This window comes from Acartia tonsa, chromosome 5 (genome assembly GCF_053477335.1).
Source record: "Acartia tonsa isolate MP-2025a chromosome 5, ASM5347733v1, whole genome shotgun sequence".
In the NCBI taxonomy this organism is placed as follows: Eukaryota; Metazoa; Arthropoda; class Copepoda; order Calanoida; family Acartiidae; genus Acartia; species Acartia tonsa.
Window position 1 is genome coordinate 41,435,640 of NC_137264.1, and position 27,847 is coordinate 41,463,486.

At 34.1% G+C, this 27,847-nt stretch overlaps 1 protein-coding gene across 1 annotated transcript; it reads left to right on the forward strand.

Annotated features, from left to right (window-relative positions):
- The first annotated feature begins 15,699 nt into the window (after nt 1-15,699).
- On the forward strand, nt 15,700-25,913 carry LOC145319534 (uncharacterized). Its single transcript, XM_080161715.1, has 4 exons — nt 15,700-16,372; nt 16,896-17,285; nt 23,620-24,697; nt 24,873-25,913. The coding sequence occupies exons 1-4, from the start codon at nt 15,841-15,843 to the stop codon at nt 24,982-24,984; spliced, it is 2,112 nt and encodes a 703-aa protein (XP_080017841.1). The 5' UTR covers nt 15,700-15,840; the 3' UTR covers nt 24,985-25,913.
- Nucleotides 25,914-27,847: the final 1,934 nt, after the last annotated feature.

Consider the following 27,847-nt stretch of genomic DNA (forward strand, 5'->3'; position numbering starts at 1 on the left):
TAAAAAGCGCTTCAATAGCCATCTAATGTGCTAAGACAATATTTGGGTATAGTCCTTTCCACGACATCCCTCCATACGGAGCGATTCTTCGTATTTTTAAAATGGCTTTTTATAGGTTATTTTAGGTTAGGTTAGGTTATATTGTGTTAGGTGATTGCCCCACAGGGTTAGGTAATTGGCCCCGCAGGGTTAGAGCCCCCCGCAGGGGCTAGAAATAGGAGAAAAGCTACTGTGAAAAATATGAGGAATCGCTCCTTATGGAGGGATGTCGTGGAAAGGACTATACCCATTAATTTTCCTATAAACAAAGACATGATAGACAAGTTGTAGAAATAGCTGCGCTACATCTAAGGATGGCCTATAGCTTCTTTTGTCGTCGTACGGTCGGTCTTTGGCTCAAGCAATTCTGTGTATACACCAGATTATGGTTTGCACTTTTACACACACATACATACACTCATGCACACACAAAAGAGAAGGGAAGAAATTCTTATAACGGTGCAGCATATACACAGAGATATGATGACGATATCATATGTGTGTGTGTGTGTGTGTGTGTAAGGACAGTGCCCTCTAACCAATTTCCTCGCCTCCCTCATTTTTTCCAAAGGGAAATTGCGATTTTCTTGTGAAATTTTTGACGGAGGGAAATTTGTAGGTTGGGGTGAAAAGGGAGTGGGATAAGCAGGGGAAAAGGCATTTTAAATCTCAATTTTAAGTATTTTCAAATGTTTTTAAAGGCTGGAAAATTTTATACAATTCAGTTTATCACAAGTATGTTAGAATCGTCCAATCAATTTCAATCATCTTAACACTTTTGTTTTTAGTCCATGCCGAACAGATTGAGTTTCCATTTCAGGGAAGCTTTACATTTGTCCTGAGATGGTTTCAGTCTATTCTTTTTTAAATTTAAGTCAAGTAGTTGTAATTGCCCCCTACTTTTTATCAAAACACAGTTAGGTTGTTTGACTCTATAAAGATGTGGTGTCGATTTGAATTACCCCTAACTCATTAGGGTAGAACACCTGTCATACAGAGGTCAGGATTAGGTAATTCCAGTTGGAACTGCGGTTCTGATATCATACGTTGAATTTTTAACATAACAAGATTTTTGTCGGGCGATTTCCCTTAATGTTCCCAGTCGAGCAGAGAAATTAATTAATGATATGGGGGAGGGTGGGGGGGGGGAGGTTTTGTTTGTTTGTTTTTTACTTTTGGTCAGATTGGGTACTGGGTAGAAACGCATAGTTGAGGCACTAAAGGGGTTAGTAATAAAAAACTTAACCCCCCCCCCTTTCTTATTTTAGTGGTGGTTTTATAATAATAGGGAGATTTCAGTGCTTAAAAGGGAACTTTTAAGGAAAAGACTTAACACTTAACACCTCATAGTTGTATTTCATCCTTATACATGAGAAGAGCAATGCAAATACAACTATTATCATTAATTTCCGATGCCCTATCCCTGATTATAAGAAACCAGGAAGGTCTTTATAAATTAGGAGATGGGGAGGGGTAGGGGGTTGGGTCGAAGCTGCGCTCAGCAATTTCTTGGAAAATCTTTAGAGTTCAATGTACACACATATGATCTGATATACAGGGATACGGAGATACTTAAATTCTAGCGGCTACGCCCCCTAGAGGCACTTAAAGAGGTGAGAGTTGAACTGGATAACCCATATTTCATTGTAGATTTAAAAAGAAAAATTTTTTGGGGGGTTGGTAATTTTTTTCTAGGGGCTATTTTATTGTAAAGGAGAACCATATCGGTTCAGCGGTTAGCGAGATCCTATGGTACAGACAGAAAGACAAACATTCTGTCATTTTATTACAAGGATTTATAAAAGATTTTTTGGTGTATTCAATCCTAAACTAATACTAAGGTTACCTAAATTTAGAACACAGTAAAAGTGTCGGACTGATTATGACGAAAAAAAAATTAGCCAATGAGAGGCCATTATTTACCAATGGTAAAATTTATAGTGGCCTCTCATTAGCTAATTTTTTACGTCATAATCAGTCCGACAATTTTACTGTGTTCCTAAATTTATGCATTGTATGTCAGTCTGTTTATATGTTTTCATTTCTAATGACTTGAAAAAAATTTTAGGAAGGCTAAAGTTAGGTTCTAGACTATTTGAGATTAAATCAGTCCTTCTCATAATCATAACAATAAAAAACAAGACTGAACAAGTTTTATTAAAACCTAAGTTGGCTTAAATGTTCTCTATTCTAACTGTATGCCAATTTCATTTATGGACATATTTGTTTTTGTTATTTTTTAGGCATATTTTCTCCTTCAGATGTTTGTGTTACCTATAAGGAAGGAAGGGGACATTGGACTGTAAATTACACTGGTATCCAAAGTTGTATAACCCCATCATCTTATCCGTTGGCTCAAAAACTTTGGGTACTTTCATAAATTTTGTTTGGTTGGTTTAAAACTTGAGTGTCAAAATTGTTATCAAAATTGAAAATGTATAATATTTTTTTTGTCCATAGTCTTATCCCTGGTGTCAGCAGATCCACATATGGTTAGTTGTGGCGCCTCGAGGCTGTCCACACACTTTTTAGGGGGCAAGGTTATACCACCACACTAACAAACACACACACACACACAACAAACACCACAACTTATAACTGTTGGACCACAGGGGGCACTGAGGTAGAGGAGGGGGGAAAGGGGCTGGAGGAAAATACAGATTTTTTTCCATTTTTTGAATTAAGTAATTTATTTATCAGTTAGGAAATGTTTAATTTTAGTAAAATAATTGAAGCAAGAAAAACCATACATCCATAATGCAAAGTAGAATGATGTCTTTTCGTCTCACCTTCAGATCTCGCTAACTGTAGGAGAGATAGGTCTGTCTTATTAAGGAATATCCCTACTGATTATATATATAAACATATCTACCCCTCCCCCCCCCCCCCCACTCGACCAGAAAAATTATGATTACGATGAGGTATTTTTAACAAGTTTGATTTGTTATCTCCAACCCCTTCTTTGGGCATGACCCCTGTATGCTAGGGACAAGCAAATAATTCTTAAAAAATGAAATTTTTTTTAATTCTGACATTACAACTAAAATTAGATGAAAAACAAAATCTAAACAGGACAGCGGAAAGTGTCATTTGTGACGTCATAAAAATACGTCTAAAAAGTAAGGATGAGAGGAGAAGTGTGAAAGGAAACCACTACAAAAAAAGATGAATATTAGACGTATTTTTATGACCTCACACATGACACTTTCCCCTGTTCCAATAGATATATATAGAAATACTGGATAACCTAAATTACAGGAACCTGGCAGTTTCATTAAAACCCAGTAATAGTGTCGGACTGATTATGACGTAAAAAAAAATTAGCCAATGAGAGGCCATTATTGACTAATGGTAAAATTTATAGTGGCCTCTCATTAGCTAATCATTTTTTTTACGTCATAATCAGTCCGACACTTTTACTGGGTTCCAGTCCGTACCGCTGACGATCGCAACCAATTTAGCCGCAAATGCACTTTATAGTGCCTACAAAAAATTATGTCATACAATACAGATGACCAATGATAGGCTAATACACAGACTAAATTACCAATGACAGGCCTGTATGACTAATAATAGGCCAGCGTGACGTCATTTTTTATAGGAATATAAAAAGAATGTTGTCTACAGATTCTTGAATGAAAATTCATCACATTTTTAATTCCATAACAGGAAGAAAATCGATTTTAATTTTTTGACTTTTTGTCTACGCTTCATAAGATAGTTTTTCTATATGGGTAAAGTATTATACTAGCGGTCTATAACAGCATATTTTAATAAAAAGATATTTAGAAACATGTACCTATTAAGTAATAAACAAGGATGACAACATCATTAAGTAACAAAAAAAATGGATGTACAAATAAACAAAACGGGTAAGAGACCAGAGGTCATGAAAATCTCCCTTAGAAATTTCAGTCGTATAAATTTAATGAGCCGGATCATATAAAAATTTTCTTGGCAAGCCTTGTAGTTTGGGTTTCCTAAGTCTTACACAGTAGTCCTTTACATTTATGTGAAGCCTTAGAAAATAAATCCTCTGTTACACTAAGAAATTTCATATGCCTAATATTCGTCCAAAAAAACCCCACAATTTCTAATAGAAATTTGACTGTCAAAGTATGAAAGCTAAGAGAAATCTGCACAAAAAATCAGTAGTTAAATTGTAATACCTGCCGAAAAAAATCATATTTCTATCAGAATTATAATTCCATACATTTTGACTTTTAGATTAGCTTTACTAATAAAATTGATTTAGTGGTAACTATGAACTAATAAAATCAGCAACTAAATGTAATCTTTAAAACCAAAGTTATTAAAAATGATTACATTTAATAGATGATTATTAGCAGCAGATTATCAATATTATCCTCCATCCATATGATACTTCAGCTTGCGTAATTTGGTGTCATTGAATTTTAAACACTTTTTAATATCTTTTCCCTTAATTTTTAAGTTGAAGTGGTGGGGGTTGGGGGGGGGGGGGATATCCACCACCCCCATTCTCCCTCTTTCCAAGCACCTTTATTTTCCCGGAAATGGCTGCATCCTACATTAGGACATAAGGATATGTGTGTGTATATAAATGTATATTATAACTGGTAAAAATACATCTCCTCCCCCCCGCGCTCTTTTTTCCCCGCTCCTTTCCCCGGCACCGTAAAAAAATAATATCCGTTTAGCAAAGGGGTGCGTAATATGTGTTTTTGTGTAGTAAAAAAAGACCAATGCAAAGTTTCCAGAAATGGAAAAATCTATTTTTTTACAAATCAGACAAGTAATTTCACACTTTTTATGCTTCTATAATTTTCCATTGCAATAAATTAAAACATTATGATACCATTTAACGTTAAATTTATTTATAACAGCTTTTTTTTGGTTAAAAAACCGAAATTTTGACGGTGTCGGCAGAGCTACGCTTTAGTGTAACTTTTGACACGGTTTGAAAACAATGGGATAATTCTAACATTTATTCTTATCTGAATAGATTATAAGAATTAAAGAGTTGCCAATTTTGCAACATTGTGCCAATTAATTTGAAATCCAAGCTTTTGGAAATTTTGGGGATTTTTTCATAGAGTAGTTGCACTTAGAATAGTGGGAAAAAATTAATTGTTAGATATTAATTTCATAATTTGTGTTATTATGTGCACGCACATTCTAATCTGTGCGCGTATGAAATAAGCCTTGTGTATGTGTGTGTAATCTTTTATGAACTGTCAGAGATAGAGAAAATTATTTTTACATAGGATAAAATAACTTGAAAGTCGTATTATCAACCACTACATAAGCCAAGGAAGGGAGAGAACAATGCTAGAGAAGTTAAACGAGATTTATCTTTTTGTTAACAAAAATTTACCCTCAGAGGGAAGAATTTATGTACTTTTTTGATAAAGCTTTTCGTCTTGGGATAATTTCAGGCTATTTAATTTGGAAGTACGGCATTTTCTTGCAGCTTCTAGAGGCTAGTGGCAAAGCCAAGTGTAAAAATAAGAATTAAAGTATTAATGTTTGTTACGGCGCTGGTGATCATATGGTTTCTAACGGGCCATGCACTGTGGTATTATCCAAAAAAAATCTTGCTAAGGCAGCGTTCCTTCACATATATGTGACGAGAAAATGCCGGTTTAGTGGGGGAGGGGCGTTACAGGGGCGTGAGTGAGACATACGGGGTGACAGGGGTATAATAATAATTTCCACATATGAAGAAGATGGGGGCACCCGGAAAGGAGGGAGGAAATTTTTTTCAAGGTCGGGAAATTGCGAAATGAAATTTTGATCCTGGTATGTGTGAGTGTCTGTGTGGGTGTGTGTGTGTGTGTATAAAAAGAGAATTGTTTTATGAAGAGATAGAGAGAGAGAGAGTGATAGAGAGAGAGAGAGAGAGAGAGAGAGAGAGAGAGAGAGAGAGAGAGAGAGAGAGAGAGAGAGAGAGAGAGAGAGAACAGGAAGAAAGATAAAAAAGGGAGGAAAAGGAAACAAAATTTCATATTCAAGGCTTCCCTTTCCTAAAGGGTAAAAAGTGAAGGGAAGTGGTATAAAAAATGTTTGGATCCAGATATGTTGTAAAAACCATGGATTTAATGATATTAAAAAATCTGTAAATTTATCTTCCCCCTATTTATGTAATAGTTATTTATCGCAACGTAGTATAAACAGCTTTCCGTAGATATTAAAATAATAAACTATAAGATTAAAACGTTTCAACTGCGAATTGCAATTTACAAAAGGGGTAATAAAGGGGATGTACATCAATTTATTGGCCATTGTCTTATACCTTTAGTATAAACACAACTTATAGTCCATGAACACGATAGGATATTATATTTTTGTGTTCCTCAATTATGATATTTTTTATTGTGTAATAGTTAATAGGATATGCATGAAACTGTTTTAAAAGCGAAGCTTTTCTATAATTAGAGTCGGTCCGTCCGTACGTCCGTCCGTAACGGATAGCTTTTTTCGCTAATTTAGGCATGTTAGAATTGTTCTATTGATTTCAAACTTCGCATGGTGATTTCTGTAGTAGTTAGTTACAATTTAGATAGCGTAGCAACTCTATAGTCATTACCAGTAAACATTTATAAAAAAAGTTAATTGACTTTAATGTGCTTATTATTTATTAAAAATGTTATTAGTTCAATTATATAAATATAACTATAAAGGGTAAAAACCATCAAAACTTTAATGCTTATGCATTATCTAACAAGGATGCCAACATCCATAAAAGCGAAGCTCTGAAACTGTAGGACAAACGAACATTAACACTTGAGAAGAGTGTTAGAACTGAATAATCAGAATATATGTATTAAAGTCGAACGAAACAAAATTGTAGGTAGATCTGTTGAAAACCCGCTTAAATACAGGACATTGTTTAAGGACATACTTACATTTTTAGGACTTGATTATAGAGATGCTTCTCTTATAACAATTTACTTTATTATCCTAGGAATCAGTATTGCAAAAATCAGACCAATCGGATAATTTTATCACATAAAAATTTGTTGTTAAGAAAGTTAAAAAGCAACATGTTTAAAGTGGACGTACGGACTTTCTGGTAACGATTATAGAGTTGTTTTGCTTTCTAACTCGTACCTAACTCCTATAGGAATCATCATGCAAAGTTTGAGATCTATAGGACAATTCTAACATGCCTAAATTAACGAAAAGAGCTATCCGTTAAGGACCGACCCTAACTATAGAAAAGCATCGCTTTAAAAAAGGTCAATAAAATGTTGATGGTTTAAAGTTGTTTAAGGATGGTTCTAGCAAACATTACATGTTTCAAACTCAGAATTAGAGATTGAACTATCATAGAACACCAGTAATTAAGGAAAAACCAATACTTAGAATTCTAAGGGAGAGGACAACGCCTGGCAATATACAATATACGTACATCCCCAATAATGATACATAAAATTACACCCTTCTGTAGATTACAATTGGTAGTTGAAACGTTTAGGGAATCAATTTAATAAATCAACCAAGTCCTAAAAGTTGTTAAGCCTACGAATAAGAAAACGTTATTATTAAACTTTGGGAACTAGTGTAATAAACAGCCTAATGTCCCCTCCCACCCAGGAAATAAAAAATCCTTTTTTGAAAGTTAAAGAGGAAATGTTTAATAAATATGTAGTGATAATAAATTGTCTAATTTTGACACAATAACAAATCTATACTGTGATTTAAAAAGCCAAGCGTTTCAACATTTTGAGTACGTCCGTCTGTAAGTCCAAAAACGGATAGATTAGATCACCAGAATCGTCTTATCGATTTTAAACCATGTAAGAATATAAATGTAATAATGGCGAATATTTTAGAAAGCGTAGCAACTCTATAATCATCAATTTAGGTGTCTGTATGTACTTTTTATGTTTTAGGCTTTTCGGCGGGCACATATATTTCAAATATACTTTGTTTTTTAAACAAATCATTTCAAGCAGATTTACAAAATATTAGATTGATGTTAAAAAAATTTTTTCTTCTTCAAATTGTCCTTTTTGCTGAGCTTCGCATTTTATAAATTTTGTTATCCTTGTTGACTTGTTTATCAATAACTTTAAATCCTTTAATAACTATACTTTGACTATCACAACCCCCCCCCCCCCCCCACCCTTAGCCTGGTTTTTATTATTATCGCACCTTAGTTTGGTTTTATTTATAACTGTTTGACAGTTAAGCTTTTATATGTTTAAGTTCTGTATGTTAGGATGTTAAGAGATTAACAAATTTTTCATATAAAGATGCCACTCCCCTACTGATTAGTTAGACTTTAGATTAGTTTGGCAATGTATATAATACTAGTGGCTTCGCCCCTAGCCTCTAGGGGCTTTGCCCCAAGAGGTATAATTACATCTTCTATTACTTACCCAGCAGAACGGATCACAAATTTTCGCACCTACCCAGCAGGAAAACATTAGAACTATTATTTTTTATTTTCTAAAGGTATTTAACGGTTAATTTATGTCAATTTAAAAAGTAATGAATATACCGATTCATTACAGAATGTAATATTTTTAAATTTAATTCCCGCTACATGGGAAGAAAAAACAAGGATAACAACATCCATGACTGTAAAGCCCAACAAATCATAGCCATGTCATAAATATACAAATATAATGTATAATGGTTGCTCCTAATAACTAAAGGAATCATCATTGCAAAAACTATTTTGTTAGGATAAGACTTTCATAAAATACTTGTCAAATTAGCCAAAAAAATCACAATGTTTCAAATGGACGTACAATTATTTCAGACTGTCTGGCAATGTCTCTACGGTTTCCAGATTATGCCTTATTATTACAGGAATTCTCATGCAAGTGGTCTGTAAAAAACCGACTGACCTAAAGACAGACACCCCCAAAGTCAGAAAAGCTTCGCTTTTTATAATGGTGGAATAAGGATATGTAAAGCAACACAGTGTTTCAATGGTTTTAGAATCGATGGGTTCAACAATATTTATTTGATGTTTTACAATAACTTTTAACATAATTTAGCCAGTATTTCTGTTGTTATTATAATCTTTTATTAAGTTTAGAAACCAACCCCCCAAAACAGGTGGTTTACGAGCCATTTACTCTCCCCCCTTCCCCATTTGAACCCCTCTTCTATATTCATTTCCTTCTTTATTCCAGAAATCTAACGGACAAATTTCGGGTTAAATGATGAAAATGTGGGAAACGAATTGTTGAACATTTCAGGGATTAGGGGAAGGTGCAATTGTACGATTTTTTTTATGGGGGGGGGGGTTCTTTTTTCTAAGGCGATTTCTTTTAGGATGGTGAAGTTAACCCCTTACCCCCCCCCCCCCTCCCAAAAAAAAACAGTTATAAAACTTCCCTGGACCTATGAAAAGCTTCACTTTAAAGAAGAACCATACCGGTTCATTAGTTAACAAGATCCTTTGTAGAACACACATAGACATCATGTTACTTTTAAAAAGGACTGGCTGCTACGCCTCTAGTGGTCCCACTTTCAATTTTAGATTTGAAAAGAAAATAAAAAATTAGAGGGGACTTTTTCTCAAGGGAAGATTTCTCTTCGGAGCGTGGTAGTAACCTTCCTCAAAATAGTTAAAAACCTTCCCAGGATTTATGCGGAGTTAAATTGTAAAGGAGAATCATGTCGGTTCACACAGAAAGGCTTTATGTTACTTTTATATCAGGATATATCTTTAAAGCACTGAATAATTTCTGCTATTAAAACATAAACATAAAAACAGTATTAAACATTTGAAGATCATTTTAACCCTGTTAAAATAAGTTCAGGAAAAAGGAGATAGGGGTTGTTGCTGGGTGGAGGGAGGGGTAGGGTTGATTAGAAGAACCAGGTGGTAGATATGGGTGGGTAGATGGATATAGGAAGAGAGCAGGGATACTAGGATATATCAATGGCATATTAATTGATGAGGTAATAGTTCGTGCTTGTAGCATTGAATTCTTATGTCAACCTTAAAAGAGAAAGATCTAATTCATTTTAATTTTTAATTGATAGAATTTTTTTAGTTTCTGGAGCTGAAGATCTCGGAAACAGCTGGATAAATTAAGAATAGGCAGTCCTTTTTTGTGGAGTCTTTAAATAAAGATTTGATTGGTTTTATGCTATTTTAGTCCTTCTCTCTCTCTCCTAGATATTAAGGCCCAACAGCTAAAAATTAGGAAAGTACATGGGTTTGGATAAGAATGATTTATTTTCTATTGACCTATCCATATATACCTGCTGGTAAGGTGGTTAATGGACATTGATATTGTTCAACATGTATAAGGAAGGAAGAGACGGGTATGATATTTATAGATTCGTGTTTTTACAAAGTTGTTAAATAAGGTTCCACGCCAAACGTAGGAGTCCCAAACGTAGAAGTGGAAAAACGTCGGAGTGAACAAACGCAGGAGTCCCCAAACGTCGGAGTGGGACAAACGCAGGAGCTGTCTCTTTTTAATAGTAGCAAAGAAAATCATGCTTTCCCCGTAAATTAAGGTACAAAATATAAAAATCATTTCAGATGTATATAGTAGTTTAGGAAATCTTTTGTGACGTAAAGGCAGACATATTACTCTCATGCCTTCCCCTTTTCATCCCGTACAGTTTCACAACCCTCTGCAAAACTCTGTGTACGCCAGTGCTCTCTTTAGGATTGATGCAAAATCAGGGAGTAAGAAGACAATGGAAAATCAATATCACCAGTAGCGTGCTTAGGGTTTGGTCATTGGGGTGTAAACCTTTAAGGGTTTGACGAAAACTGTCAATATTAATACCTGATACCCCTTTAAACCCCTACACCGTACGCATATAAGATTAATGTTTACAGTTTTTGCTAAATGGTTGAATTGTATTGAAAGTAATTTTGCAAAAACACCAAATTAAAGAATATACGGGTTAACAGAAATTTAAACATGGTGAACAGACCCTACAAGACCAATAATTATGGTTTCTATGGGGTTCAATGTTAACCTTTTAAATGTATTGGGAAATTAAAATGGTCACATGTTACCAAGGAGGGAGGGGACAATAGACTGTAAATTACATTGCCCTTACAAAGTTTATAATCTCGTTATAGCGCATTCAATAGCCTAAAAAACTTTTTTGGGGGGTGTTAGATTTAATCTTTATAGGGATGCATGAAGTATCAGTGTAACTTTCACAACAACATTATTGTCTTCCATAATTCAACTTCCATTGTCCTATCCAATACCTGCTCGTGCTCATCGTGTTACAAAAAAAAGGATGCTAGAACCACATTTTCAGGTACTCTTAGAAAATTATGCTTCCCAGCTGGCTAAAATAACGATACCCACCATCCACCCCATTTAAACCATCCCTTTCACTTCTACTGTATGAAAGAACTGACCAATGAATGAGGTCAATTTATAGGGGGGGGGGGGGGCTGGGGGGGCATTGATAAATTCTTGTTGCTTTAAATGGTGTTAAAGTAATTATAGGACATAATTGAAAATAACTATGTAAAGAAATTTTATTCCATATTTTGAATGTGTTATTTTCTACTGCACATTCAACATCTGTAGTTTGATATATGTCAGTCATTTTGAAATTTAAAAGACCCTTTTTGATGTTACTAGCGGCTGCGCTACTAGCATCCAGAGACTCCATGTTCAAAGTAGGGAGGGGTGCCAAAAATTGTCTACAACAATTCATATATTTACATTTAAAATGGCTTAAAACCATTCTGGGACCTGTATGAAGCTTCCCTAAAATGGAAAATTCAAACGATTTAGTAGTTATTGAGATCTTAAATAACCTAATTACATTAAATCTTACTTTGTATTGTAGTATATAAGATTTATTTGTTCTCTAAAAAAGTGTAACTTGCAGCTAGCTAAAAGAACGGTTTCCCCTTTACAGTTTAGTTTAAATAAGATTTTAGACATTAGCAATTTAAAATGATTGGTGGATAAGTTATTATCCTTATATACAATATACATATAAAGTAAAATATAAAGGAAAGGTGTTTAATATAAGCAAAGAATATGGCTTGTTCCCATGTTAAAACAATATACGGTAAAAGGACAATACATCCCAGTTTTTTCCATTCTTTGCTTATTGTAGGGATCTTTAGGGATCTAAAGGGAAAAGCAATGCCCGTTGAAACGTTTGGACAATCAACTTAATGAACCAACCAATCAAAATTCAGTAGAAGTCCCCAAAGTTGTTAAGCCAACGAATAAGAGAACTTTTATGTAAACTTTTGGGACTAGTGTAATAAACAGCCCATTGTCACCTTCCTACCTGAAAATTAACAATTAGTTGATATACAATGATGATAAAAAAATGTTCCTTTTGTAGATTCATTAAAAATTTGATTTAAGTGTCCAAAGTTTTTAGTCTACGAATAAGATATAAATCTTCGGGTATCAGTGTTATTTACAGTTCAATAAATTATTTAATAGTTGGATGTTTGTACATAGATTAGATGTTATCTACTGTATGTTCAGTAAGATCTTAAAAAGTGCTGGATCAATCAGTTAACATTGACAAGGAAAGCTTATCATTAGTCAGGACACCCTATGGCATTCTATGAGAAACAAGGATGACAACATCCATTAAAGCGAAGCACTGAACCGTTAGGACAAACGGACATTAACACTTGTTTAATGTCAGAACTGAATAATCAAAATATAAATAAGAGTCCAAACAAAATTGTAAGTAAATTTGTTAAAAAACGGCTTGATACAGGATATTGTTTATGGACATACTTACATTTTTAAGACTTGATCATAGAGTTACTTCGCTTAAAACATTATACTTTGCTGTCCCAGGAATCAATAAATCAAAAATCAGATCAATCGGATAATTAAATCACATAAAAATTTGTTGTTAAAACTAAATAAAATCAACATGTTTAGAATGGACGTACGGACCTTCTGGTAATGATTATAGAGTTGCTACGCTTTCTAAATCTTACCTAACTACTAAAGGATTCACCATGCAAAGTTTGAAATCGATAGGATAATTCTAAATTAACGAAAAAAGCTCTCCGTTCCGGACGTACGGACGGACCGACCCTAAAACAGAAAGAACAGTGATGAAGAAAATTAAATATAGTATTTAATATAGACTTGATAGAATTTTTAAACACAACTTATTTTTTCTCATTTTATTTATGGAATACAACTGTTTCATTAATCTAGGCTGAATAGAATTTTTTAGGAATTATCTTAAAATGTACAGTCCTATTATGAAATATACAAGAATAAACGCATTAAACTGTGGAATGACGGTTAAAAGGAGACGGAACTTGACTTCCTGACAGACGAGTATTGTAAGTAGCGCAGCTACTCTATAGCTCAAGGGGTACTTGGGTCATAAAGTCCAAAACACGGGATTATTCTAACTCGACTATATGTTTCAATTTTCAAACTTAACCTAACCTAATTTATTTTTTTGGCTATTTGTAAAATATTATGTGCTTCCACTCAAACCTCTTTCTTGACCACTGGCCCCAAAGATGGCTGGATCCAATCACAACGGGCCCTTCTACCCTTTGCTTAAACCCTTATTTTAACCAAGTATAATAATCAAAATACATTTTTTGAACCTACCATATAAACCGTGCTAGCAGAACTTTTCCCTACTTTTCAACACGATATAATCGTCCTACTAATATGAAACAACATAAAAAAAGTACTAAATACATTGTTAGCTAAAAGTAACTTTATAAAACATTACAGAAATATAGAAATGTAACCTGTCTTTGATCTACAAAACTTGCCTTGAATGTTGTTTGTACTTGTTTATTGTAATATTGTATAACGCCTGTTGATTCCTCATTATTATTCTTTCCCACAACCACCTACCCCCCCCCCCCCCTCCCGGAAAAGTTTATATTTTTATCTTTAAAAGAAATTATAAATACTTCCTTTTTACATAAAACACAAAAACACCCATGAGACAACCAGCTTTGTAAATAGGATTAAAAAGATTATTTATTATATTAATTTGAAACAAATCATGTGTAACGCAAGAATTTTAACAGAGATTTTGAAACAGAACAAAAACTGTTTTGGTAGGGAAGATTATCTAAAACTCACTTTGTACGTTCATTCCACAATTATTATAGATTTGGCTACTATTTAAGATAGAAGGCTGAAATTTTGGATCACTTTTATACTGCTTTTTGGAGGAAACTTTAGCGTGTACAGGATTTTGCCAGGGGGAAACCCCGTGGGGATGAAGAAAATTGGAAATAAGGCCCATCAAATTTCAATATTGAGGAGTTGATGACGTAATTTTCTTGGCTGCTATTAATAATAGAATTATTATTTTATATATTTAAACAAAGAATATATTTATATATAATTTGTAATGTTATGAAAAATTGTAATGGCTGCTTCTTAAAACAGACACTGAATTTTTTAATAAATCATGTATATAAATATTTTTTTCTCTCTATTTTTTTCTTAGCTGCATTATGACTTTTACATAAGCATCCAGTGAAATAAGAGTATACCATTTATACTATTCCCCCCCCCCCCACTCCCCTATCATCCACCTTTTTTCAATAATCTAATATGTATATATTTTTAGAAACTCTTTTCCTCTGAAACTCCATTCTATCCTTGCCCTAGTGGGGTTCAGCTCCCCATCCACCCCCCAATTTGTGCATTTTGAGTACACCAGGATCCTCTGACTTTGACCCAGGGATTCAGGGCTGTTACTATGGAGGATAAATCAATTTTACATCTTTCCCCTCCCCCCACATTTTATGTGTAAAATTCTGTCTTTAGTAGATTGTATAAAATGAGGGAAGGTTTGGGTTCTGATCCACACATGATTATTGAACCAATTCATCATCCATTGTGCTATCCTTGTTTTCTCTGACTTCGTCCATAAGTTATATAAATAGTCTGGACCAAGATGATTTTGTATTTGGGGGGGGGGGGGGGATAATTCTTGGAACATCCAAGAAATATAAGGAAGTCTCTCTCTCTCTCTCTATTTAGTTCTTCCCACCATTTCTTACATTTTATCTAACCCAAAGAATAATATAAAGAAGTTGCACTATTATATTTGTGTTTTGTCAGGATTGGGGGGGGGGGGGGTGTCTATATGATGTTTTGTACAACAACATAAATTTTGTCCCCCCATGACAATAACACCCCCCCCCCCCCCAACCGCCCGCCTGCATGAAAGAAACCAACTTTCACCCGGGTATTCATTCCATATTTTCCCGTATATGCACACTTCATACACCGTGTGTGTGTGTGTGTGTCAGGGTAGGCCTATCACCCCCCAAAACCCCTCTTTCATCTCACAGACAAAAATTTCTTTGCGGAATCCCCCCCTACCTCCCTTATGAATCTCATTAATTTCCCCTAGGCCTCTTTTTCATCTCCCTCTCTCTCTCTCTCCTAAGTGTCTGTAAGTGTAAATTTCGGTGCATCAAGTCTTCGTTCATTTTCCCGCTCTCCATTTTCCCCCACCCCTTTCTATCCATCTCCCCCCTTTCTTTTTCCGCTATTTCCTAAATAGGGGTAATACCGGACATTCCACAGTTAATACCCCCTCCCTATCCCCACCCCCTCGTTCCTGTCCTTTGCCTCAATTCTGTGACCGTCAAATAATGAAGTTTAACGGGGTTTGGGGGCACAGAATAAGGGAAGTGTGTACAAAAGAGAGAGAGAGAGAGGAACAGAAGTCAAAATTGCTAGTCAGTTATTCTCATCAGACAACAACTGCTCAAGAACCACAGCTAAGCAGCTGTAATGAACATTCATAATACAATCTTAGTGATTTCATAATAAATGATTGGCATTATTATATAAAACAATTTTAATAATATAATATACAATGGCGGATCAACCGTTAGATCTTACCTGCCCACCCCGTTATTGGCCGGACACCGGTAACAAATTACCGGTGACGGGTGAGTTTTCTAAACTATCCGTTAACATTCCTGTTAGTATTGGAAACAAAGGTGATATACGTAGCACCGTTAATGGCAATAACGGACAAGCCCGCCGTTTTTCTAACTGTTCTTCAGACAATATTAGCTTAACCAGTGACCGACCCCTGAGTCTATCGCCATCATCCGCCGGCTACAGCCGCAATGACAGTGGCGCCGAATCGCCGGTTATCGATAACCGACGGCGGTTGGGCGGCAGCGATAGTCGCGGCGGTGGAAAAACAATTGGTGACAGTGATTGCATGAGCAGTGCTGGGTCACACAGTGATTATGAGAGTGGTGAAGGATCGCCGAGTCCAAAGGCGATGCACAGGTCATCGCCAACGGTTGTGGATAGTGCTGCCGCCTCACCTCCTTTGGCGACGTCTGGTCCCGCCACTAAAAGATTTCTGACCAAATATATTGAAGAACACAAAGGTAAAACTTTTTATTCTGTGATTTTTTAATTTTATTGATTTGCTCGTTCTCAAGGATAGGACAATGTACGATAAATAAATCTTCCCTGAATTCGTCATTATCAAATTCTGATGCAAGTTGGTTTTTATTATTAGGGTAAGATATGGGTAAAGATTGATTTATCAGTCATTGATTTATAATTTCCTAACTTATTTTTCACATATTTTTTTTGTCCTTTTAAAGAATAAGATTTTTAAAATTTTGTATAACTTATTCAAATCTAGAAAGTGATCTTTATATTTTTACAAGGAATATTTTCAAAATAGATACAAACTCACTAAACCTTTCATTTATAGAAGAAAATAAATTAAGCCGCGATAAATGTGAAATATTTCTTAAAACCAACATCTTTGACTTTGCTCATTTGGTAACATCCTAAAACAAGTATTACCCCGAAGGTGTCCTTGACTACTTATAAAAAATGTTCAGTTTAATTTATTTACTTTTTGTTTTATAAGTTTAGAAATATTATTTTTGTTTTCAGGACGTCGGTCTCCATCACCTAGTCACGATTCCGCTGTCAACCTATCCGCCGCGTCCAGTCCAAGCTTATCGCCGCCAGCACCCGAAGAGCGGCGTCAACCGCCATACTGTTCTTCCCCGTTGCCACCGCCATCCCCCGAAATCGCCGATGATTATTCATCCACCCGCCATTCTCAATATCTGCCGCCACCACCGCCGTCAATACATTCAGAATTACCGCCGCCCAATGCTGGTCTGGAGCGGTTTGAGGAGCGGCGGCATGAATTACCGCCGCATGGGGTTGATCACTACTACCGCCGGCGGGGTTTCCATCCTTATGAGATGCCGTCTAGCGCAGATGAGCTCAGTAGGGGCACCTATCCACCAAAAATACATGCAGTACAAAAATCAGGTAGATTTCTTCATTTTTTCCCTCTAACCCAAACGTATTGTATAGCATTTGAGAACTGTTCTATTATTGACTGCCCAAACGTCATCGTTTGACATTTGTTAATGTTGTTATTTAAATGTTTGAAAGGCTGAATTCCATACAGAATAGTACTTTGTCAATCAATAGTGTTTAAAGAAATTTATTTTTGGATTACATGTAATGCTATTTTTAGTGTTATGGTATGGATTATATGTCTGAAATATTATAGTTTTTGCAAAATGTATTTATAACTTGTAATGTTTAAAATATTCATGATTTTTCTACGTTTATTTACCTTTAAAGGTTTTGTATGCGGAAATTCCTTACTTTCCAATTGTTTCTTACTCATTCCTTTTTTCTATTTTCCTTTATAGTTGCATATATCTCTACTGCATACTTTTTCTATACACGGAAATATTTCTTTCAACTCTTTTTTTTCACATACTATGTAAATAGAATTGTACATATTATTGTCTTTAAAGAAAGGTCAGATAGATCCTGTACATTTTGTGAAATAAGGCAGGATTTTGTAGAAAATTATGCTTTGGCTAGTCATAGCAAGAATTTGGTCTTATGCTCTATATTTGGGTAAATTTGTTAGTTTTATTTAAACTTTTTTTTATACTTTTTATACTAACTAGCATTTAGGGGCTTTGTAAAAGTGGCAGGATAGGCTAAAAAAGCCCAAAAACATGTTAAGAATTGTCTAAAAAACTACTACTTTTAAAAAAAATATTCACAGGAATTAATTTATTTCCGTGCAGACCCGTACAGCATATTCTGTACCTAACCGCTAGAAATTCTTTTAACGAGTGACATTTCAAGAGCAAAAAAACTAGCAGCTTTGAAATGATGAAAAAAATGCGGATATATCTCTTCCTGCCCACAGGTGGTCATTAAAGGACCCACGGATTTATCCATGTTGTGTTACAGAAACCAAACCACATAATATAAAGTAGAAATAAACATCGTTTAAAATGAATTTATACGCATCCTGCAAAGCCCATGATTTCCAGTTTTTTTTATATCAAAGGTAGCTATGCTTTTGGGGATACAAATTTATGGTGTAGTTCTTTAAACCCAACATGATTAAATGTTGTGAACCCCATAATGTTCCTTTTCCTAGCTTATGCGGTCATCATACATTTGTTTTTCTTCTTGTTTGTAAAATTGAGCACCTCTTTAACTCAAGTTCCTTTGTCCTTAAGTTTCCACTACTTAAAGCTTAAAAGCTGAATGATTGAAATGTTAATTAGTTATACTAACATTGAAGATAGGTGCACCTAAATGATAGATCCATTAATAAATATATAAATTTACTATTAAATGATCACATGTCAAATATTTTAAAACTTCCTTAAATTTATTTAAGTTTCTAGCTACGCAATTTATTTGTTTATTTTTCATGTTTAGCCTAATATAATAAAGCCATGGGCCAAGTTAAAATAAAGAGATGTTTTTAGTCAAAATAAATACGTTCTGTGCCTTTTAATCTTGTTATTTTCAAACTAAAAAACGGTCTAATTACTTTACTCTTTAAAATTTACTAATGTTCAATTTTAAAACTACATAGGCATAGTATTTTTGTAGGCGTATTGGAGGGAGGGGGGTTGTTAATAACCCCCCATAAGATTGAAGTTGAGAAAAAATTGTCAAAATTGCAAAAAAAAAACCCAAGCATTTATGAAAAAGTAAAAATTACTTAAATAGTATTTTGATTAAATAAAAACAGATTAATGTCATCTATGATGTAATTTTTTTTGTATTTCGTTTTCAAGCTTTTATTTAAAAACTTTGGAGTATACATATATATTTCCTAAATTTTAGAAAAGTTAATTTCTTTTTTGAAACCTAGAATAAGATGGAATCAAATTGACAACCATAAACATTTAATTTTCCTGAAATACATGAAAGTTTGGTTGAATCACAAAAGTTGCATGTAAACCTATCTAAGATAGGTCAACGATTGTAGTAAATTGGTAGAACTATCAGGCAACTTTATACCTAATTTCTAGAAAAAATGTACAACAGACTTGAAAAAATTGGGCAGACAGTGAAACACCCACCTCCACACATTTCCTTGTAACTAGCAGGGATTCAGGGATAAGACAATGGAAATTATTTATCCTAAAATCCTTCTGTATGTGTCCAGTTGCTTATGACTGTATGGGGATATATGGGGTAGCTATAGGATGTTATATGCTAAGGATATTAACACAAAAACGGCCATGCTCTTCATATTAGGCCAGCCTTTTAAGGTTTGGTGTGATTTTTAGAACAAAATATGAAACAAAAAAACACTTATCTTTACATAACCGGTAACGTATGTACATTTCTAAAACGTATTTTATTGCAAAAAAATAATTATCATACCGTTTTAAAAGAATGCTGAAGTATTTTTGTTCACAGCTCATGTTGTCTCCTGTATTGACGTAGAATGTCTCGGCCATGTATCTACATTCTGAATCTACATATCCAGCAGATAGATAGATACTTATAGTAGAATTTACTATGCTAGTAGTAAAATAATTAGGTAATTTTCTACTAGAAATATAAATAGTCTCCTAGTGACCGTATGATTCATAGGCAGCCTTAAAATTGCATTTAAATTTTTTCTGCTCTAGCTTGTGTTGGCTAAAAATACATGTAATTAATTTTAAATTTTTAACACTTATTTTTTTTTTGTAGCGAATCTACTCGTTACTCTTGGAATGTCTTTTCGACGCTCAAAGGTCCTTAAAATATCTAATCTCATTAACTTGCTCACTTAAAAACATATCATCAAAAAAGCTGTTTTCAATAACCCAAGAAAATTTTGTTATTATGTGTATGAAAGTCTACTGTTGTTTTATAGCTTGTTGTTACCGCGTTACTTAAATTTTCTCGTTTTTATGCTTTAAGTAAATTAAGAAAATGATGTTGGTTTTTGTCTGTTACTTGAATTAAAATGTTTTATAATGACCTACACGGCACAGCAGTGGGTACCCAGGGATCAAAAGGGATAAGACATTGGCCGATAAATTAATGTACATCCCCAATGATTATACACAAATTGCCCCTTTAATTTGTAGTTGAAACGTTTGGATACTCAACTTAATGAACCAACCTATCAAAATTCATTTAAGTTTTTAAGTCAACGAATAAGAAAACGTTATTATAAGACTTTGGGGACCAGTGTAATAAACATCTCATTGTTCCTTCTCTCTCTTCGTTACACCACAAGCATATCCCTGCCAAACCTGGAGACATATGCTGACTTATTACTTATTGGTTAGTTCGTTCATACAGTAGCAGGGGAGCGGATTGGGTAAAGGGGTGGATTTTTTTAGCCAGTTTCAAGTTTCACTTCATCAGGGAACATGTTAATCTGGCCTAAGATCCAAGTAATAATAAATCTTGTAGGTACTACTCAGCGCTATGTCAAAAATTGACTTTTACTTTACACTAGATCTAGTAATAATGTCCCCTATATTGATCAAACAACAGCAGAAAAGTTTAACAAGGATGCACACATTGTATTTAATCTTTTTAAACCAACGAAGCGGATACGAACATTTTTTCCCTTCTCTTACAAAACGCACGACAAAATACAGTGTTAACCTGTCAAAAAAGGAGCATTTTTAGATTACTTAGCTTCTATCACATATATTTTAAGTATAAAAATCTTACCAATAAGTTTGCCTATGCACTAAATTGGTTAATTATCTATTTAATTTTATACAATTTTTGTCAAATATTTTGTTAGTTTGTTATTGTTGCGCTACTTTTGGACAGAATCTTATGAAAGAATTCCAATGCTTTTTGTAGTTCCAAAGATGTATCCTTGTAGAACGCCTGAATTCTATATAGGACTTTTAGTGTAAAGTGCAAGAGGAAGAGGGAAGGGGAGAGTGGAAGTGTTGTGAAATTTTCAAGCTCATGGTTATAATAATCATTTTACAGATACAACTTCCTTTCTCCCCCCCCCCCCTCAGCCATCCGCAGCCTGTTGCGTAATTTTACCCAGGGATAAATGGTAACAAATCTTGAAAAATTGTAATTGTTAAACAGTTAACATTTAGTAAGAAAAGCTTAAGTTAAACTAAAAAGGCAATCAAATTTAAAAGATTAGCCTATAGAAAGCCATGACAAATCCCTTTTTCCCTGGTTTTGCTTAAGCAACCTTCCCTATATCCGTGACAGCTAACAGTTGGTGTATGTGTACATTCATATAATTGTTTCAAAACTGTTTCATATCCTTTACATTTTATAGAAAAAATACTTATTTTCTTTGTTTCTTTCAACAGAGTGTTGAGCTTCATGTATTATTGCCTAATTTTACAAAATTGGAATTTTTACAAGACTTTTCATCTATCCCATTATATAAAGTAAAAGGATCTTGCTAAACAATGAAGTGATATGGTTCTCCTTTACAATAAAGCACCTTATGGGGCCAGGGAAGATTTAGAACTAATTTGGGAAGGGTATCTCTTCCCTCCCATGAGATATCAGCCTTAGAAAAATTGCCCCCTCAAAAAAACATTCTTTTACTCTTTAAAACTTTTATGAAGAATTTGGGGGTCAACTCATCCTCCTCCCTGCTTTAGGTCCCCTAAAGGCTTCTAGGGGGTGTAGGCGCTAGTACTCAAATAAAAAGAGATTGTCTAGTTATTTATGTCCTAAGAATGTCAAAAACATATCCATAATAAAAATTAGAAAATAAAACCCCCCCTAGATTCTAGGGGCGCAACAGCTTCTGTATATTATATTGTACTATGTGTTGGTATTATTTGAAAGAATTTCATAAAACTTATAGCTGAATATTTTAATAAGATTATAAGGATTAATAGCAATATCTTTTTTAATTGGCAATGAAGCTCTTATTCAACCCCCCCCCCCCCCCTATATTTTTTAAAAGCATACATTAGTAATGCTTTTTTTTATAAGAGGTTAGGTTAAGGTTAGAGAATCTCATACGATCAATTCTTAAACAAAAGAATGGGAGGATAGTTTCCATTCAGTCCATAAGATAATATGGGAAATTATATTGGATTATCTAATCAAAAATACAGGATTTATGCCATTGGCATTGATATTTATTTAACAATACTAAATGCATTATAAACAAGGACTATTGCGTCCATCGGAAGCAATACTTTGAAACAAATGTTTTACCTTGTCATTGGAGACAGCGCAAAATGGCACCAAAAATTATGACGTCATACGATAAAATAACCAATGAGAGGCGAGTACATAATCATATTTTACCATTGGTTAATGTACACTGGCCTCTCATTGGACAACTTTATTGTATGATGTCAATTTTTGGTGCCATTTTGCTCTGCCTCATTTGCATAGTTTCATAAATTAGCATTTTTGGAAATTTTTACAAGGAAGCCATTTTAATTAGTATCATACTTTGATTATGCATATCTTATTTGCACATTGCGAAATAATTTAAATTTCAATACAAACTATATGAGATAAGACAGAAACAATAATTATAATATGGCATTAATCTAAATCCAGCTATTTATTACACTTGTCCCTAAAGTTATATAATAACGTTTTCTTATTTGTTTGTTTAACAACTATGGCTACTTTTCTTAAATTTAGATTGGTCGGTTTAGAAATTGAGGGGCCAAATGTTTCAATTTTTTGTATCATCATTGGGATTCGGAATGTACATCAATTTATCGGACTTTGTCTTATCCCTTTAGATCTCTGATCTAAATCCAAATATGTTTTGCCACCTTTAATTTCAAGCATATTTTGTTTTAGATAAGAACCTTGAAGGCATATTCCAGTTAAAGAGTAGCCGCACAATTAAAAACCGTTGTATTACGAGCTAACACAATGATTGGCCAAATTTCCAACTTTTACAAAGAAATAATCAATTAATCATATATCATTTGAACACACCAAATATCCAGGGAGGGAGGGGACAATGGCCTGTTTATTACACTAGTCTCCAAAAATTTCTTATTTGTTTGCTTAACAACTTTAAAGACTTTTAGTGATTTTTGATTGTTTTAAGTAATCTTTAGCAGGAGCAATTTTGAGCATTATCATTTGGAATGTACACGAATTTATAGGCCATTGCCTTATCCCTTTAGATCCCTGCCAAATATCACACTTTGCTGACTTTTTAATGGCATTTAAACAAGGCGAACACCGTTAATTTTATAGAAATTAACAGAGAAAATAACAATGATTCGATAATGTCTTTTTGAAGGTTAAACTTATAGTTAGAAAATTGTGAAATATTAACAAAAGCTTACACATGCTTATTTAAAAAAATTTCAATCTTTTATTAATAAATGTTTCTTTCTTTCAGAAAACCGGTTTCTGGATGGAATTAAGACTGAAATCCCACCCCATTCCCCCTCCATGTTATCTGATTCTGCTCCCTACGCCCGCCCACTTTCCCCAGGACGGATGAGTCCGCCATTAGAACGTTCTTCCCGGTCAGCTTATGGAGAGCACCTCCCTCCAACATATCCACACACCCGTTTACCAGGAGACTCCTCCTACCCACCCCTTCCCCCACCAAACCATCCCTTTTTCAGCAGCTTGTCAAAGTTCTTTTCTCCGTTGGCTGTAGCGGCTAGGGCTGCCGCGGCAAACCACCCATCACAACTTAACTCCCGCCATCCTTCCAGCAGCTATCCATCTAGTCTACCAAGTCCCCCACTGGCGCCCCCGCCACACAAATCTAGTCTGCACCTGCCGGGCCCGCCATTATCCTCGTCCAGCCAGCCTACCGGTCCTCGGCCGTCATCGCCCAGCCCCAGTCGGAACAGCTTACCATTTTCTGCCCAGTTCTTGTCTTCCTACCACCATGGTGACCACCCACGGCCACCATATCCTCATCTACCACCTGGTGATCCCCGCCACCATCCAGCTCTTCTCTCACCTCCTGGAGGTCATCCAAGCGCTGGTAGCGCAGCAAGGTATCACTCAAGATACTCTCCATACTCCCATCCGTCAGCTCAACATCCCTACCCGCATCCCCACCATCCAAGCTTAGTTAAACCGGTTAAAACAAGTTCTCTTCCATCCCCCCCGTCACGGCAGCCGGACGGTTATCACCCCCACCATGCTCCTCATCCACAAAGACCTTTGCACAATCCATCACCAAGCAATAACAACGGGGTTTCTTCAACGGTAAATACATCACACCCCGCCGGCGGGCTGCCTGCGCGGCGGAAGTCACGTGAGACCAACACCACCTACCTATGGGAGTTCCTACTGAAGCTTCTGCAGGACAAAGAATGTTGTCCCAAGTTTATAAAGTGGAGCAACAGAGAGAAAGGAATCTTCAAGCTTGTTGATAGTAAAGCTGTGTCTCGTCTCTGGGGTATGCACAAGAATAAACCAGATATGAACTATGAAACTATGGGCAGAGCATTGAGGTGAGTTTCAAACTTTTCATTATTGTTTATTTTTGAAGGCGAAGCGTTTTCTGCTATTGTGAAATTTTGTCCTTAAAATTCCATTTAAGTTTTTATTTCAATATTTGTGATTATTTTTAAAGCAAAGCAAATCCATGGTTGATCCACAAATTCTAATAATCATCTTTAATTTCAGGTATTATTACCAGCGAGGTATTCTGGCCAAGGTTGACGGTCAACGACTGGTGTACCAGTTTGTTGAGGTGCCTAAGATTGGCGACATTCATGAGATTGATTGCAACGAATAATATGCACAATAACAACAAATAGAACAGTATATGTGATTCTTAGAGATAGACATATGTTAGAGATTATTATATATGTCTGTTTTATAACTTTCTGACCAGTTTTGTTATTTTGTTATTAAAATTAACTGTTTAGCATCATAACTTTGAATCTCAAAAAGGCAGCATATTTCTTATTTTATAGACAAATCAAATTCTGAGCAGCTAAATAAAAACAAAATAGACTTTAGTAAAACATTTTGAAACAATAAATTTGCTATACATAAAAACAAATATTAAAATACTGGAAAATAAAAATGGTAATAATTTAAAATTTGTCCTTTTTCCCCTTTTCATGCATGTGCTAAAATGTGCTAAATGTTGGCCTGTCAAGTTTTTGAACGACTTTTGCGGAAAAGGAAGAAAAATTGAAAGAAACTAAAATTAATAATAGCAAAGAAAACGTTTTCTATGAACTTTCTAAATTTGACAAAATTTGTACAATTTTTCAATGGCAATTGATAAATTTCTACTTCAATACTTAAAATAAAATCATAAACATCTGAAATTATTGTTACTTAGATTTTTTAGAGCTTTTTTTATTAAATGAACATATTTCTTATAAGTAATAATCTTCTATTTATTTAATTATTTTAAAACTTGCCCGAATTTTCAACTGTGATATCTAATTTATATTTAGTTCTGAACAACCAGTATAAATTCTTAATTTTTTTGGTCACATATTACATTAATATATTAATTGTTAGCTTTTAAAAAAGAAAACCAAATGTTAATTTATAAGTTTTAAATATGTAGTTATGAACCTTTTTCTAAATTAAATATATATAATACATCATTTTATTAGCAAGAAAATGTACTATTAATTAATTATTATAATATTATTGTCATTTATGATAGATATTTATGTTTTTCAATAAAAAAATTCAAAGATATTTAATTTAGTTAATTATTGCATTTTTAATAGCGACGCTTTTCTATAATTGTTGTCTACGTACGTACGTTGATAATGCATTATAATGTCCTTTGATTTCAAAATACAATTAGGTACAATTTAGAAAGCGTAGTAACTCTATATTCTTTACTAAAAAGTCTTTAATATGAATAGATAATAGAATGTATGTCTATATTTTGACAGGTTGCGTCAACTTAGTACGCTTACATGGACATTTATTGGTCAGTTTGTTCATCCTATAGGAGGTGATGGGGTGAATATGAGTAATCGTTGTCTAATCCAGCTGCACTTTTTATTTATTAGAGTACATGATAATCTGGTGTAATATCCAAGTAATAGTAAATCCATTATAATATGTCTCTCCAGTTTTAAAAGATAACTTGACATCAAATTTTAAAGAATGTACAATGTATGTACATATACACATAATTAGCCCTTTAAGTTTATAGATACTTTAAAAGATATGATTGAAAAAAAAATAATCCAAAAGTACAGTACATAATTTAAGAATAAGCTTATTAGACTAATGATAAATAATTTCTAAATTGGTTAGATTAGAATTATTTTAATATAAGGCTAATGTAAAAAAAACATTATAATTTACAAAAATATTTGAGAATACCTCTTAAAGGTAATTTTATGTGTATTTTCCAGGAATCGAGGGGATATGCTTAAAATTGTTAGGTTATTTTAATGAACTTGAATAGTAAGTTCCAACTATCAGAATTCAAACATTCAAACCAATAATTTTATTCTAGATATTTATCTTATAATTTTGTAATCAATTTGTGAATGTACATCGATTTATCGTCCATGGTCTTGTCCCTTAAGATCCCTGTTATTTTCTAAATTGAGGTAGGAAACCCCGATGACGGGTAAATAAAATCTGAAATATAAATGACGCAAGTGAGTACAAAATATATACGCATATTTTGGTCAATTTTGGTGTTTTTTTAAAAATGCTAAATAAAATGATAACTATTAAAACAATTTTTTAAGTATAACTTTTATCTTACTAGGATAACAATTAAAAAAGAAAAATATTTTTACTATATGCAATTCGTGTTCAAACACCTAATTGAAAAAAATAATGCAAGATATAGCTTTTATTTTAAGATAGACGAGGGGCAACGCCCCCTAGAAGCCTTTAGGTATTATTAAAGTGGGAGGGGGATAAGTTAACCGCCTTTCTACTTTTTAATTTGAGTTTAAAAAATAAAATATTATAAAAAAATTTTAGGTAGGGGATTTGAAATTGGCGCATTTGTATAAACACCAGTTAATGCACAAAAATAAGGGGGGGGAACAAAACAAGTTTTTAAAAATCCGAGATTTCGAACTACTGTCATCGGAAACCCCACCCATCTCCTTCAACCATGAACAGGAGCAAAGGAAGAGGTAGTTGGCGAGATTTTTATTAAAATGCAAAGCCGTTTTAGGAATATTTTCTGGGGTTAAATTACACATCTATGAGAAAAAAAACACAAATAAAAAATTACCTACTTTGTTAAATTACTATACGCCCCTAGCATCTTGGGGCTTTTCCCCAAGAGTTTTGATCAAACTATTTTTGTGTTATTTAAATCTAAAAAGAAAAAGAAAACAAAAACTTTTTTTTTTTGGGGGGGGGATTTTTTTTTGGAGGGGGGGAGTCGACCTTAATTTTTTAATTTAGTTTTAAAAAGAAAACTAATTTTTTTTTGAGGGGGGTGGTACTTTTCATTTTTTGGAGGGGTTAGAGGTGTCCCACCCCCCAAAAAAATAGCTTTAAACCACCACAGGACCAGTAGGTATATTCCCTGAAGAGTAGAATCCTAGCAATTCAGTGGTTACCGAAATCTTAAGGAACAGACGGACGGACGGACAGACATTATTCTACTTCGTATTATAGTTAAGAACAACTAAAGAGACAAA